Here is a 17,218-nt window from a genome sequence, read left to right as displayed (position 1 = left end):
CTGTTGTTACTCTCATATGAGTGATTGGGTAGTCCACAGACCACTTTAAAAGTAAAATCCGCCTGTGTAGGGGCTTCGACGTCAATAAAAATTGATCTCGGATGTTAGTGATTTCCACAAAACGTGTGTCCCAACGCTTCAATCGACTGCCTCTGCGTACAACAGCAACGACGCCACCAAGCGCCACATACGCAAGGCTGTGTGCCTCGCCTGCTCGAGAGTACAGGTACAAACTAGAGGTGCGAGTAGAGGACAGTGAAACAAGCAAATAATCCTAAGAAGCAGGTCTACATCTACATCTACATCTAGATTGATACTCCGCAATCCACCCAACGGTGTGTGGCGGAGGGCACTTTACGTGCCACTGTCATTACCTCCCTTTCCTGTTCCAGTCGCGTATGGTTCGCGGGAAGAACGACTGTCTGAAAGCCTCCGTGCGCGCTCTAATCTCTCTAATTTTACATTCGTGATCTCCTCGGGATGTATAAGTAGGGGGAAGCAATATATTCGATACCTCATCCAGAAACGCACCCTCTCGAAACCTGGCGAGCAAGCTACACCGCGATGCAGAGCGCCTCTCTTGCAGAGTCTGCCACTTGAGTTTATTAAACATCTCCGTAACGCTATCACGGTTACCAAATAACCCTGTGACGAAACGCGCCGCTCTTCTTTGGATCTTCTCTATCTCCTCCGTCAGAACGAACGGTTTTCCCGATACGATGTATTTCTACTGAATACATGAACATGTTACAACATAGTCCTCGAGGAATCAGACTGCAGATATGCACCTGAGGACAAACACATTACGACAAGTGTTCCACACGACCACTGTTCATGTGAAGGCCGGCTTCAGCACGTCTTTTCATCGATGCACGGATACATTCAAAAATCCCAGGCGTGTTCCCAATGCAATGACAACCATCCACTATGCGTTCCCGTAGTTCATCGCCCCACACAAAAAAATTCGACAGGTTCAAGCCGGGGGACCTGGGAGGCCATGGTATTGGCTAGCCACTACCGATACACTTGTTGTCGAAGATTCGTGTTACGTATTTCCAAACAGCCACATGGAAGTGTACCACTTATGTATCCCTTCACAATTGGGAATATCATGCAAATAGTCCAATAGGCTTGTGTTGCAGGAAATGTAGGTATACACGACCAGTAACTCATGCAGTTAGGAAATGTGGCCCTGTCAATGTTGTTGCTTCAAGGACACTCTCCACTTCACACCAACGCATTCATCTTACCGTCAGCGATGTGCCAACTAGGAAGCTGCAGCATAAGCGTAGCCTCAGACTTGACAATGTTGCAATATAAGTATGACTGGACTTGTGTGTATCTCGTACACGGGAAACCATTGGTTTCTGGACCTGTGTTTACTAGGACTGTTTTCTTGTTTCATTGTCCTCCACTCACCACTTTCGTCTGCACCCATAATAGTCAAACCATACAAGGGCTCAACAAAATAACGTTACCACCCGTCCCCTCAATGCCCAAATAAACCGTGTGACAACACAACAAAACACCTATGATGTAACGGAGCGCAGAGCTCTTTCACTGTTCCATCTACGCTCTTCTAGCCTTGGACTAAAAATATATTTAAAAGAAGGTTACAGCCAGTTGGTTGTCTGCTTGCCGTACTAGGGTTATCAAACAGTGAGCAGAGATGTCTACTAGTTGACGACATTCGCTGTAGTTGGACTTCGTGTGGACCTCTGCTACTGAGTCTGGTTGTGTACTGACTGGTTACTTATCTCGGCTCGGCTCACAGACTTGAATTAGCTCCTCATCTACACGCCTCGCAACAGCACTTTGTCACGTAATGAATTATTCTGGACACATAACTTGTATATTCCGAGATTTAATAAACAGCAAATTATTGCCGACACAAATCTGTAGGTGGCATATTTTAGTAAGTAAATCTTATGTACGCTGTGTACTACTGTCTCACAAACTCTTTCTCGACGCTCTACAGGGAACTAGGTCGAGAATTGGTCTTTGTGTATTCCCAGGCTGGCTACTACACCATGTCGTACGGCCAGTAGATTCTGACGCGAAATTGAGCCAAGTATGTGTACAGCTGACGCTTTTCGCCAGCATCACTGTCACACAGTTAATGAAGACTCTGTTTTATCACCTTTCATATGCTTATACAATGGAGATGCGAACCTGCCTGCCGTTCTGGCGTCTGTGCGGACGTAAAAACCTGTCAACTGAGAATTACACGACCTATGGTTGCTGTGTGGGGACGTACAAGAGGAGTGGCAAAACAAGTAAATACGTTGGCTGTTCATTGTTGACGCATGTTACGACCCAAAGTACGACACATAACTGAGGTGCATCGTAACAACTGTGCAACCAAAGCATACTGACATTATAAGCGAACTGACGTTTTCCCACGACCTCATGCGTGGTCACATCAGGTCCCAGGGGCTCTACCGATAGAACAGTTATCGACTTATACCTCATACAATACCTGCCAGTATATTGCAGGAAGTCCTTCTTCAAGTAAATTTCCATACCAGTGACCTGTGACAAATGAGATTTCTGAAAAGAAGACAAATGAAATCATATTAATGTTTTCCACATAGTACCACAAAACATAAAGCAAGCCATTCAAGCTTATAATTATGTAATAATATCACAATAAAAATACTTTATATTTTAGTGCACAGTACTAGATTGCTTGTTAGTAAATTTTCAAATTTAACAACTTATTACATAACACACATATACAATGCTATCCAGAAATCCAAGTTAATCTGTAACCAGAGTAATTCTCTTGTCCTTTCTAATTAAGGTGGACAAATATGGGGAATACAGCAGCAAATCTACGAAACTTTTGATAAGCCATATAAAATGATCCACGTACGCAAAATCCTACGCGAAACTGCTTTTCTATCATTCCAGAAGTCTTCAACAAATCTTCTTAAGTCAGAGATACCTCTTTTGTCCAACATGCTGTAGACAGCACGGCCATAACAAGCAGAGCAACAATTCAGTTTTGACAGGAATGAAGTAAACGACTGGCCGGAGCGTTGTCGGAGGGACAATTCTAACATTCGTCGTGTATAAACAAATGAAGATTAAGATTTAATGTTATTAGTGCTTAACAGCAAGCTATCAGTGGGTGAAGATGATGAAGAAAATGAGCTGTGCCTACTTTAAGGAAACAGCCTGACAGTGACAAAATGATTTCAGGAAAATCAAGAAAATCAAGGGAAAAGGGAGAACTAACCAACGCACACTGCTGATACGAGTTCAGTGTCAATGTACCACTGTATCATCTCGCTTTGATCTATCATGAAGGAACTAGGTATTATTTGTGGACTGCAAAAACTGATATCTTGACTTACAGCGAAATCTATCTTCTCCCAATTGGGAATCCGGAATTCTCTCTGTTCCAATTCACTCGGTGCGCGAGAATGTGGTAGAAATAATGAGCGAATTAACAGAGAAGAACCTATTACCATATCACCATCTCTCCTCTCTGACAGATTTCACCTGTGGTTGTAATACTCCTTTCTTTATCAGCAAAATAATGATTACTTGCTGAGTTGAGATGCGCTGGTGCCATACACAAGCGAAAGCATGGCAGCAAGTGGAGGCGGTCTTCCTGTTGCCAACCTTTCGTCTTTATATCGTCATCTTACGGTCCTTAACTAAACTACGTATATACTTCTCCTTTCTTGTCCCATTGGGAAATAGACAGCTTCTATGAAAGAAAAGTCAGGAAAGTTAGAGTTTAATAATTTGTTAGCTCAGTAGCAGAAAGGCATAAGAAAAAACGAACTGTGGTCTTGTTGAGCGGTCCATCTCAGTCCTAAATCATTTAAGGAAGCTAAAGCTGGATTGCTAGACGATGATTTGAATCCTGCTCCTCCGGAATCAGGGCCCTGTGTCGTAGCAGTTGCTTTTGTCAACCAGTTATAGTAAATAGAAACCGGTTTAAGATACATGTAACGGTAGGTTAAATACACAAACCATGCCTAAAATCTAGCAAAATGGCGCAGAACTAAATAGCAGTTCTCTTGATTAAGAGGAACTGATTCAAATCTTGAAAGTTCTTGAGAGATTAAAATTATATTCCGAATAATGTGTTTGTCGCTGTTAGTAGTAGTTTATCCTGTAGTGAAAAAGAAGTGGATAGTTCCTGTGAATTATTATGGGTGGAGGTTATACTCAACAACCGAGCTAGATTAATAATTGGCTCCTTTTACCGACCTCCCGACTCAGCAGCGTTAGTGGCAGAACAACTGAGAGAAAATCTGGAATACATTTCACATAAATTTCCTCAGCATGTGATAGTCTTAGGTGGAGATTTCAATTTACCAGATATAGACTGGGACACTCAGATGTTTAGGACGGGTGGTAGGGACAGAGCATCGAGTGACATTATACTGAGTGCACTATCCGAAAATTGCCTCGAGCAATTAAACAGAAACCGACTCGTGGAGATAACATCTTGGACCTACTGATAACAAACAGACCCGAATTTTTCGACTCTGTAGGCGCAGAATAGGGAATCAGTGATCATAATGCCGTTGCAGCATCCCTGAATATGGAAGTAAATAGGATTATAAAAAAAGGGAGGAAGGTTTATCTGTTTAACAAGAGTAATAGGAGGCAGATTTCAGACTACCTAACAGATCAAAACGAAAATTTCTGTTCCGACACTGACAATGTTGAGTGTTTATGGAAAAAGTTCAAGGCAATCGTAAAATGCGTTTTAGACATGTACGTGCCGAGTAAAACTGTGAGGGACTGGAAAAACCCACCGTGGTTCAACAACAAAGTTAGGAAACTACTGCGAAAGCAAAGAGAGCTTCACTGCAAATTTATACGCATCCAAAACCTCTCAGTCAAACAGAAGCTAAACGATGTCAAAGTTAGCGTAAGGAGAGCTATGCGTGAAGCGTTCAGTGAATTCGAAGTTAGAATTCTATGTACCGACTTGACAGAAAATCCTAGGAAGTTCTGGTCTTATGTTAAATCAGTAAGTGGATCGAAACAGCATATCCAGACACTCTGGGATGATGATGGCATTGAAACAGAGGATGACACGCGTAAAGCTGAAATACTAAACACCTTTTTCCAAAGCTGTTCCACAGAGGAAGACCACACTGCAGTTTCTTCTCTAAATCACCGCACGAACGAAAAAATGGCTGACATCGAAATAAGTGTCCACGGAATAGAAAAGCAACTGAAATCACTCAACAGAGGAAAGTCCACTGGTCCTAACAGGATACCAATTCGACTCTACACAGAGTACGTGAAAGAACTTGCCCCCCTTCTAACAGCCGTGTACCGCAAGTCTCTAGAGGAACGGAAGGTTCCAAATGATTGGAAAAGAGCACAGGTAGTCCCAGTTTTGAAGAAGGGTCGTCGAGCAGACGCGCAAAACTATAGGCCTATATCTCTGACACCGATCTGTTGTAGAATTTTAGAACATGTTTTTTGCTCGTGTATCATGTCATTTCTGGAAACCCAGAATCTACTCTGTAGGAATCAACATGGATTCCGGAAACAGCGATCGTGTGAGACCCAACTCGCTTTATTTGTTCATGGGACCCAGAAAATATTAGATACAGGCTCCCAGGTAGATGCCATTTTCCTTGACTTCCGGAAGGCGTTCGATACAGTTCCGCACTGTCGCCTGATAAACAAAGTAAGAGCCTACGGAATATCAGACCAGCTGTGTGGCTGGATTGAAGCGTTTTTAGCAAACAGAACACAACATGTTGTTCTCAATGGAGAGACGTCTACAGACGTTAAAGTAACCTCTGGCGTGACACAGGGGAGTGTTATGGGACCATTGCTTTTCACAATATATATAAATGACCTAGTAGATGGTGTCGGAAGCTCCATGCGGCTTTTAGCGGATGATGCTGTAGTATACAGAGAAGTTGCAGCATTAGAAAATTGCAGTGAAATGCAGGAACATCTGCAGCGGATAGGCACTTGGTGCAGGGAGTGGCAACTGACCCTCAACATAGACAAATGTATTGTATTGCTAATACATCGAAAGAAGGATCCTTTATTGTATAATTATATGATAGCGGAACAAACACTGGTAGCAGTTACTTCCGTAAAATATCTAGGAGTATGCGTACGGAACGATTTGAAGTGGAATGATCATATAAAATTAATTATTTGTAAGGCAGGTGCCAGTTTGAGATTCATTGGGAGAGTCCTTAGAAAATGTAGTCCATCAACAAAGGAGGTAGCTTACAAAACACTCGTTCGACCTATATTTGAGTATTGCTCATCAGTGTGGGATCCGTACCAGGTCGGGTTGACGGAGGAGATAGAGAAGATCCAAAGAAGAGCGGCGCGTTTCGTCACAGGGTTATTTGGTAAGCGTGATAGCGTTACGGAGATGTTTAGCAAACTCAAGTGGCAGACTCTGCAAGAGAGGCGCTCTGCATCGCGGTGTAGCTTGCTGGCCAGGTTTCGAGAGGGTGCGTTTCTGGATGAGGTATCTAATATATTGCTTCCCCCTACTTATACCTCTCGAGGAGATCACGAATGTAAAATTACAGGGATTCGAGCGCGCACGGAGGCTTTCCGGCAGTCGTTCTTCCCGCGAACCATAAGCGACTGGAACAGGAAAGGGAGGTAATGACAGTGACACGTAAAGTGCCCTCCGCCACACATCGTTGGGTGGCTTGCGGAGTATAAATGTAGAAATAGATGTAGAATCGGGAACTTAGCCCAGACCTTCAGTTTTCGTGGGAAATTCTCGTACCAGCTAAGTAATCCCGATATCCTTCACGACCTTCCTCGAAGCTATAATTTATTAGTGCCTCTCGTACTTTTCATAATGTACAGAGGCGCAGTCCCAAATACCTTTTAGGGCTAGCAATACTAGCAGAAAAGATGTCATGAAAAATGACGTAATAATAGTCCATACAATGTTTGCAGAATAAATATTTCTGCCTACAGCGGAGTTAATTCTGTAATGGAAGAAAAAAATGGTTCAAATGGCTCTGAGCACTATGGGACTTAACATCGGAGGTCATCAGTCCCCTAGAACTTAGAACTACTTAAACCTAACTAACCTAAGGACATCACACACATCCATGCCCGAGGCAGGGTTCGAACCTGTGACCATAGCGGTCGCGCGGTTCCAGACTGAAGCGCCTAGAACCGCTCGGCCACACCAGCCGACTGTAATGGAAGTTCCCGGCAAATTAAACTTATTAATAGGTTTAATGTATTGGGAAATTTCATCACAAATGCATCATTAATTTATGTTAACACTGATTAATTAAATGGGCTTTAATCTAGCTGCTAGTATGCTATGCTGCCGGGTAAAATATTTATTCCCGGCGGATTCAAAAGCTGATGTGGTCATTCCAATTTCAGTTCTCAGAAGTGTCTGCAAATCCCATCGGGTGGTATTAATGGTTTCTTCAAGTCACTTCCCAACTCTGTCAGATTTCATGTAAAGCTCCGATGTTGAAACATGCCAAAGCCTGCGATAAAGTAAACTGTGCTTCACTGTACATCATTTTCAGGAATGAGGATGAAATACACAAAAAAGGACTGCAAACGTCTGCTCTGATGCATCACTTTAGTAGTATGCATCTATCTTTCGCCTAACAATCGGCAAGAGCTATCATCGTCTCCAATGGAAGTATGAAAATATGGAATTTCGGGGCATCCGCTATTTTCGCTTTCTTATTGCTGATTTAAATGAACGGTATTGTAATTAATTAATGAATGGCAATCCTTTTTCCGAGTCGGTTTAGTCAATGTTATTGGGAGTAAATCGAATTCATATCGATGCTTTTCTCTTTTTTATGTCCACGCATGACTAGGCAGGGAGGCACTAGCAGTTCCAAATATCGTTCCATGTCATTTAGCTAAACGTACTGAAATATCAACACATTAGTTGGCACTGACAGTAGACGGTATTCGAGATATAAGGAGCTGTGTAGCCTGTCGACGTGAAAAGAGAGCAGATAACCTCACTTTAAAGGTGATATTTGCAATAGACAGCCTAGTTGGTAACGACAGAGGTACGATTCTAAAAATCACACCACGTCAATTCATCTGAAAATACGTCTGTGATAAACAGACTCTAAAAATAGGTTGTTACGTTTAATGGTTATAGCATCAACGCTAACAGATCGAGCAAGGCACTGAACGATTGTTTGTCGCCTTTGAGTGACGTGTGAGACTTGCGACGGCGAAATGTGTCTGTTTACCAGCTTTCCTGCCAGTCGCGAACTGCGGCACTAATGTGGAGTAGGTACGGACATCTCTGCGTGTTCACATGTACATGCCGAATAAACGGCCCAAGCAAAGTGTGGAGAAGGCTTGACCTTACAGAAATCGTCAACACGTAAACGGCTCAATATACACCACCAGAAAAAATAAATGCAACACCCTCAAGGACAAGGTCATTTTAGTGACAAGTGAGGTGACAAGTAGGAGTATATGATAAAAAAAACTCAGACTAAAGGAAACACACGTCACAGTAATCGGCGGCCAAACAGTCGCATCGGTATACAGTGTACCACCCTCTAGCGGTGACGCATGTGCACATTCTCACACGCAAACGACCATAAAGGTGCCGAATGGCATCTTGCGATAGACTGTCCCAATCATCTTGTGCTTTTTGTTGCAATCCGGTAATGGATCTTGCAGGCCCAGGGTAACGATTAAGTGCCCGCTTCATCACGTCTCTTACGTGTTCAGTTGGCGGGAGATCTCGTGATCTTACTGGCAGGGCAGTTGTTTTACACCACGAAGAGAACGTCGCAGCAGCCGTGTGTGAAAGTGCTCTGTCCTGCTGAAAATACACATCATCTTGTTGTCGAAGACATGAGAGTAGCACCGACATAAAAGCCTGTGCAGCATAGCGGACACTGGTTACTTTACCCTGCAGAAACATCAAATGCGACTGCGGTTTTAACTGACGGCCCCCCACAACATGAAGCCTGGGATGGAACCGGCATGGCGTGGACGAATGCGCTCTGGAACAGGTAGCTCACCACATCTACGCCATACACGTCACTCGCATACAGACAGAACGTACTCTCATCAATGAAGACAACAGAGCGCCGTTCCACTCCCCAGCCAACTTTTTCACGGCACCAGAGTAGCCACGTTTGTCGGTGTCGTGGTGTCAGTAGTAGCCTGGTACTCTGGCCAGAGGCACACGTGATCTTAATCACTTTGCACGCAAACGGTTCCCAATGGAACCTGATGACGCAACAAGTGCAACAGGTGCTAGGATTTCGTCCCTGGATGATGTTCGGTCGGTCAGTGCTACTAGCACAATGTGTTGATTTGGATGTGCTTCTGTGCGGACGTCCAGAACCTGGTCTACACATGTGGGAATGTTCCACAGACCACTGTTGAAAGCAGCGACAAACCATCGATGCTGATACACTGTGTACAACATGTGCGGCAGTTCGTCGATACATCCGTCCAGCTTTCCTCAGGGTCACAGTGCGACACCGTTGAATGGCTGAAGCTTTTCAGCAGGACTACGTACTCGTCGTTGGGGCATAGTTGTATCCTAGAATGAATGTTGCAAACACTGCTCAGCTATAAACTCAGCACAGTTGCTGCCTGCACAGTCAAAACAGAGGGTGCACAGACAGGCCTCCTGAACGCCATCAGATCGTCTATGACCATGACAAATTAATCACTAACACAGCAACCCTCTCAGTATGCACATATTGTACCCTGGTGTCACTAAACAGTCCCTGAGGGTGTTGCATTTTTTTTCTGAGATGGATTTTTCTTTTCGTGAGTTCCTCGAAACGGACTCCCAAATGTACATATTTGTCCCTGATAAACTGTGTAAGCCTCAAAGAATTTTTAATGTTGTAGATATACGCCAAAATCTGTATGCATGGGAGTAACTAACTGTTTCACAGATTCATGTCCAGAAAGCTGATTCACATCGAAAAGAAAGTAATGAACTACAATTGTTTAAACGAAAGAATGCCAAACAGAAAAAGTTTTTGAAGCGAAGCATCAGAAGAAGAAGAATTAAGCTGATTGCCTCAGGAATTAAAATCACTCAACACTTGGTTATAACAGTAAAAAAATTAACCTAATTCTTGAAGTCTTCACCTAATCGTTGACCCTTCTATTCCAGAGCTAATAGTCTGACCACTGAATTTTTCATACGATTATGGGAAAGTGTGTTGAAAGTCACAATGCTAGATGGGGCTTATGTAGATCTTGAATGTATCGATTTGTAAGACGATCCACATAACAGCACTCAGTGTATTCTGACTGCAGTTTATTCAAGACTCTGCTAAACAATGAATTATTATTTTCAAAACATATGCTAGGCAGAGAGCTCAATTTTCTCAGTTTCCGATTCCTGAATTGTGTTTGATGCTTTCGCAGTGATGAGATCAGATCGCTTCCCTTCGGCATTTGACATGCAGATGGCTGAGCTGCGGCCAGTGCTTCAATATGCACGTGGGAATAAATCATATGATCATCGCTCTTTGAACTACAAGGCAGTAAGACCAAAGTCGCTACATGAAGCGTACCTGGAAAATTCACTGCTGCTTTGACTGATATGTATCATATCGACAGGACGAAGTGAATACTACAAATTATCAAACCATGATTTTCCTAAGATTTTTATTTTTACATGCAAAAAATCTCTGCTATATCCCCAGACGTCTTTCGTTGCGGTAAAAGAGATAGGACTACTTCGAGAGTTTTTCAACTTTTTCTGAGGGGGTGTTAGCTGAGAATTTTGGTATAAATATTTCACCGCCTTTTGTGGCTTATTACTAAATGGTATAACTTGTTTTTTCAGAAAGATACCATCTTTCTGGCAACAGGGCACATTGGTTCTGACACTTGATAGAGAATTACTCAAAGTCTCATCACTTTTGGCATATGTACTGCAATATCACAAACAATGAAAAGTACAAGAGAACAGACAATTACTTAATTTGTGAACTACTTTTCAGTGCTTACTTTCATTTTAATGCAACTGTTCTAAGTATCGACAGACATTATCACTGTACACAATCACTTACGTAGACTGTCACACGCATTTAACAGCAGCAGCAACTCTAGTTAGGACCCACATATAGATATCGAACTGACATTTTCTTACTATTCCAGAAGGACAATTCCATTGATGTTTTACCTGGTTATCAAATTGATCGTGGAATGGCACCTCTACTAAAAACTCATCTTCAATCAAACTGTGCATCGAAATCTTCCTAACACCTACTGGAAATTGTGCCTTACACAAATCATGTCGGAGCTACACACTCATACTTATCACGAGAAAACATGCGATATATTTGAACAGTTCTTAAAATCTGTCCGTAAAGAGCTCTCCTACCCCATACTTAACAGCATTTTCATTAACACAATGTGCCTTTTCTGAGAAATCAGGTGTTATTAGAGTTTTCAATAAAAGTATTTAAATCTCGGAAGCATAAACGGACTACGGCTCGAGATCGTCTTGTGGGTATTTGTGTATCGTCGCAGGCTATTGGGTTTACATAATGCTTACTTACATCTACAATACACGGCTAAATGTGTTGCTATTTTTCGAAACATTTCCCTCCAACATTTATCGGGAATTTCGTAAGAATGAAGAAGGCGGAGATTGTGTACCAACACTTGATACCCGAAGAGGTTATGCCCTTTGGCGAACAACCCATATATTTCAAGTGGGTGCATCCATCCGTCTTCATTCTTTGTTTACTATACGATAGTTTTCCTTCCCCTTCATCCTTGATGAAGTAACCCATGCCTATAACAGGCGTTTGCGTTTGCGTTTTTACGAATTCTGTAATGGTAATTTATTAAATGTCTGTGTGTTAACTGCGTAACTCTGCTCTGTTTTTTTATATACATTTAATGTTTAAGAATTCATTTTCAGAGTCCGTTTTGCAAAATTAGTACAGCATTTACAACAAATTTCGCTATTCAAAACCAACTAAAGGGACCTAAGTGTTACAAAAATTTGTCGTTAGTATGTCGGGAAACGTTTTCGTGGACTTGACCTGCTTGTGCTCGGTTGCGGTGCAGGAAGGTGAGACAGATCCGGTTTGAGTGCGTGCGCCGGATAAACGACGGATGGGCAGGTTCACCGATCAGCACGACTGCGATCAAGTAATGGACGATCTCGCACATCAAGTAACACATGTTTAAAATTCTCGGGCATCCTAGGAGACTTGCGCTGACATATCTTAATTGGTACAGACACGCATTCTCGTAAGCAACAGATTAACGGGAAGAAAGACTATGAAATTCAGAAGCAACATTCCTCATAATGCCGCAGCTATCAATACTAAACGAGCTGCATTCACCAAGCAAACTGGCGCTGTGGTCGAAACACTGAACTTGTATTTGAGAGAAACAGATATCAGGTCTGATACACGTTACCTGTTGTTTTCTAAATCACTTCAGCTGATACCTGTAAAGGCATAGCTGATTTCTTCCCTTATACTTTGACTACGTCCCTAATGACGTTGAAATTGACGAAATGCTACGCATTATTCTTCCTTCCTATCTACACCTCTGTCTCTGATTACCTCAACGTTCAGCTCTAAGCTTCCTTTCGAACACATTTCACAGTGTTTTCTGATTTTGGCATAACATCACATCCACAGCGAAGTATTTAGTGACGAAGTAATCGCTGATGGCTGATTTTAGACAAAGATGAAGAAAGATATGAGCGAACTATTCTACATTCTGACATAAAAAGTGAAACACCCGGAAAACATTGTGGGATGTCACTAACTTCATACACGCACACACCATCGATCATTATGTCCTTGATAAGCAATTCAGTTCTCCATAACAAGTATAACAGGCACCAAAATGTATTAGCATTGTTCGTGTTTAATGTTGTAACCAGGCCTGATAGGATATACAGGGTGATTAATCTGTCCCTACCGATGTCGTTTTATGCAGCCCGTAATGTTATATCTGGCCTTCAAGAACTAACCGTGAGATTATCATATTCTCTCGCTCGCTACGCGCAAACTAATAGACCTACAGAAAAAGGAACAGGACCTTTTTGTAGAAAATTTGATACAGTTAAATTTTGTACTGCGACACTTTTTCGCTAGAGGTTTTAGTTTTCAAGTTATTCAAGAAAAAAGTATAGAAGTGACCTTCAAACACCCCCCCCCCCCCCCCCCCCCCCACTCCCACACTCAGTCCCCAATGGTCAGGATTTCTAGAACGTTGTTCATGGTACTCCCTTCAAACAATGTGAAAAAAATTGCGACCAGACGAATTATTTCCTACATTCTACAATTTTTTGTCTTCATTGACTGACCTCATTACGCCACCGGTCTAGTTGAGCACTTACAAATTGTAAAATTGACATTTGCGTAAATTTTACCCTAAAATTTTGTGAATTATGACAGCATAAAGTAAATAATTACACCGATTTATTCGTCAGGCCTTCTGACTACGAAAGTACTGTGGTTGTAAGGCTTAAGTTTGGGTCGAATTGTCAACGTAATTAGTTTTGGCGCAACGTTTACAAAAAGCGTTTTTATTATCCTCGCTGGTATGTTTAAATTAATAATGTTAACGAAATAGCCGACTATGCTGGTGGCGTAACATCCCAATCAATAGAGACCAAAAAAGGTCTAATATCGGGAATAGTTTAGGCAGTGGGAAAGTTTTGTGCAGTGGTAGGAGGGAGTGCCACGAACAACATGCTATAAATACTTAATGGTGAGTGGTAAGTGTGGGGGCGAAGGTGCGTTTGAAGGTTATTTTTGTACGTTTTCCTTGAATAACTCGAAAACCGTGGCCTCCAACGAAAATGTATCCCAGTACAAAATTAAACTGCATTAAATTTCTTACAGAAGAGTCCCGTTCATTTTTTCTGTAGGACTAATAGTTTGAGCGTGGCGAGCCAGAGAATATGAAAACCTTGCGCAATGTTCAGAGCCCAGGTATAACATTGCGGGTTACATAAAAGGATATCGGTAGGGGCAGCTGACCCACCCTGTATAAGAAGCGCGAACAGTGTCAGATGTTGAGTGATCATTGTAGGACATGAAGACGCCGCGTACTCGTGACAGACAGCGTTATCAGCAGCTTAGTGTTTAAGAGGGGCCTTGTTGTGAGTCCCCACTTGACCGACTGGTCGAATCGTGCTGTATCCAGGTTTGTGGAAAGTTCGGATGTAACAGCGGGCGGATGGTGGAGGGAACGTGAGGGCAGGCATACTCGTTGTCAATGTTTCACGTCTGACTACCAGGAACGACCGACCGCCGTGTCATCCTCAGCCAATGGCGTCATTTGACTGCGGATTCTTTTTGTCCTTACTTTCGAACAGTTCACTGCAACCTAATATTTTATATCGATTATTGATCACAAAGTATTACTAGCACATTAACAAATGTGTAACAGTAGAAAATGGTCTAGAGTGTTTTCCTGTGTAACAGAGAAAATATTATCCACTACTAGTCGCTGGGCAGTGAGAGCTGCTACTGAAGCCTGACAGTGATATATATATATATATATATATATATATACATATATATATATATATATATATATATATAGCTATATATATATATATATATATATATATATATAGCTATCCTTAGATCTTAACAGCAATGTACATACATGTTCAACTCACCACACACGGCGTATACATAACGCCAGATTTTATTTTGAATGCGGCTGATGTGACTTCTTCGAAATGTAGCTGATGTGGTGTTTCCTCTGAGCACAGGGGATCGAATTCATCCGCCACCTGAAAAATAATCGTAATCACTTTAAATATTGCACAAGCTCAATTCCTGGGGCTTAGTCTTGGCTGAAAGCTTATGGAGAGGAGTTAGCGAGATGGTCCCCTACACTCTGCAACCTGTAGTCCCGACTACTGCGACGTCCATGGCATTCTATTCCTTATAAACGTACGTGGCATTGGTGAAAAAAACCTGTTTTCCTTAGTGCATATGCTTATACTTAGGGGTCGGTACGCAACAGAGGAAGCTGACTGAAAATACGTCCATAACGTTATTGTTCATACATAGTCGGGTCTCAAGGACCGTGACCACTTCCATAAAATGCGTGATTACGTACATATAGGTTTATAATGGCAACATTACTAATGCTTTTAGAAAACCATCAGCATAGCGTTTCAAACTTTAGCACAACTAACGCATTGCTGATACAATGCATATGACTCCTAGTAAGTCTAAGCATAGACATCTACCAATTGTAACAGAAATATAAATACATCTTGAGCTACGTGTGCTCAAAAGACGGCATAGTAGTCTACTTAAATATATTTTTTTCAGTCTACCAAGCACATATGAGCCGTGGATCCTACCGAGTCTTCGATAGAAGTAAGTGCCACAAAGTCTCCGATGAAAACCAGCGGGAATCATGGGCAGGTGGCATGTTCGGCTATTTAAGCACTTCTTAAGATGGCCCAACCAATCACAGTTGGCCATCCTCCCACGCTGTCGAATTTTACTCTTATTTTTTAGTATAGTCTGCGACTGTTTGCTGATGATGCTGTAATGTGGTGGACAAGGTCGTCTTTGAGTGACTGTATAAGTCTACGGTATGACTTTGATATAATTTCTGTTTGGTGTGATGAATGCTTTAAATGTGGAAAAATGTAAATTAATGCAAGTGTGTAGGAAAAACAATCATATAATATTCGAATTCACTATTAGTAGTGTGCCGCTTGGTACAGCCACGTCAGTTAAATATCGAGACGTAACGTCGCAAAGTGACAAAAAATGGAACGAGAACCTAAGGTTGGTTGCAGGGAAGGCGAATGGTTGGGTTCTGTTTATTTGGAGCATTCTAGGAAAGCGCAACTCATCTACACTGTGTAAAAAAATTATAGGATCGCTTTTTCGAAACATTGTAATTGTCTCCGATTGCGACGCATAAGTTTCAGATTTGACTCAAAGGTACCGACAACCTTCCTCTGCAATGGCGGGAAAACGTCGCACCCTTCAACGTCACTCTGGAACTCGGCGACGCTTCAGACAGCAAGGTGTCAACACATGCAAAAAAAAAAAAAAAGGTCACGGCTTAGAAGTTTCTGCGAGCTGTAATGTGGGTTAATGATGTTATATTGGCACCACATTTCACCAAAATTCTGCCCAACGTCACTCTGGACGTGTCACACTAGTGAAGGGTCGTCACAGCCCCTCCCACCCACGTTTCACCCCTTCTTTTCACGCCTCTGGGATAGATATCAGAACTGCGACCCCCAGCGATGAAATCACGCTATATTCTTATGGGTGGCCAAGCAAACATTTCGAACACACCACCGCTCACAATCGACACGAAAAGGCCTAGGGAGTGGCGTAGAGGACGTCAGTGAAACCACCCATTTCCCAGGGGCGTTGATTTCCACATATTTCGCGGTCGAAAATGACATTTTGCAGTGCGATGAGTAACAGGTAGACGTTCTTGACAACCTCAGACACTGCTGACATCTTCAGGTGTTTTAGATTTTCTTTAAGGACATTGTGGGACTGCATCCCCATTGAACATGATAGCACCCTTTTGGAGTACAGCCCGACCGCATTTTTGCTTTCATGTACAATTTGGAACCAGTAGGTAGCGTTCAAAACCTTTCGACGAAATTTGAACGTGATTAGACGCAGCAAAGGTTGCTTGTGCTTTCTCAGCGCTCCTGTTTTGCGCCTCCCCCCCTGCCCCCCCCCCCCCCCCTGTGGCGTGATCACGGGAGAGTGTAATATTAACACCCCCCCCCCCCCAATTCGGCAACGACCTTGGTGCTACCCATGCTTTCCTGAGCACATTACAAATGTACCTGTCGGAAACTTCGACACCAGTCCAGTCTTGCGACTACTATAGCGCCTGAAAGTAGGCAAACCCCACTTACGGTGTGTCGAACGGACTGCCTTACAAACAGTAGCACACAACAAGCCATTTACTAGTGTGAGTGAACACTGAACTGCGTGCAGCGACCCCTCATGATTAACAGGTCAATGATTGCATTGCACCTTACATTCTGTTTCGTTCTTTTGATATGTAAGCAATGGCTTGAAACTGGGTACACAGCCAAAACTTTGTTGACTGCAAAATAAAAATTGAATGGATACAAAAACAGCCAAGGCAAGAAAGAAACTTCTTTCAAGAAGTTTATTGTGGCTATTGACCCTTTTGCAACTAAAACTGCTGAGGACATATAGAGAACCGGCATTTGCGACAGACTACTAATCCAGCTTACTGTCAA

At 42.5% G+C, this 17,218-nt stretch overlaps 1 protein-coding gene across 1 annotated transcript in view; it reads right to left on the bottom strand.

The window, feature by feature from the left end:
- The window catches only part of LOC124555415 (L-threonine ammonia-lyase), a 215,688-nt gene that overhangs the window by 83,941 nt on the left and 114,529 nt on the right, over nt 1–17,218 (bottom strand). The window contains exons 2-3 of the mRNA XM_047129316.1: nt 14,624–14,740; nt 2,480–2,550 (exon numbers count right to left, since the gene is read on the bottom strand). Coding sequence (XP_046985272.1) covers nt 2,480–2,550; nt 14,624–14,740 — 188 coding nt within the window. The remainder of the gene's footprint in view (nt 1–2,479; nt 2,551–14,623; nt 14,741–17,218) is intronic.

This window comes from Schistocerca americana, chromosome X, assembly GCF_021461395.2.
Source record: "Schistocerca americana isolate TAMUIC-IGC-003095 chromosome X, iqSchAmer2.1, whole genome shotgun sequence".
NCBI classification, from domain to species: domain Eukaryota; kingdom Metazoa; phylum Arthropoda; class Insecta; order Orthoptera; family Acrididae; genus Schistocerca; species Schistocerca americana.
This window is presented reverse-complemented; position numbering and strand designations above follow the sequence as displayed.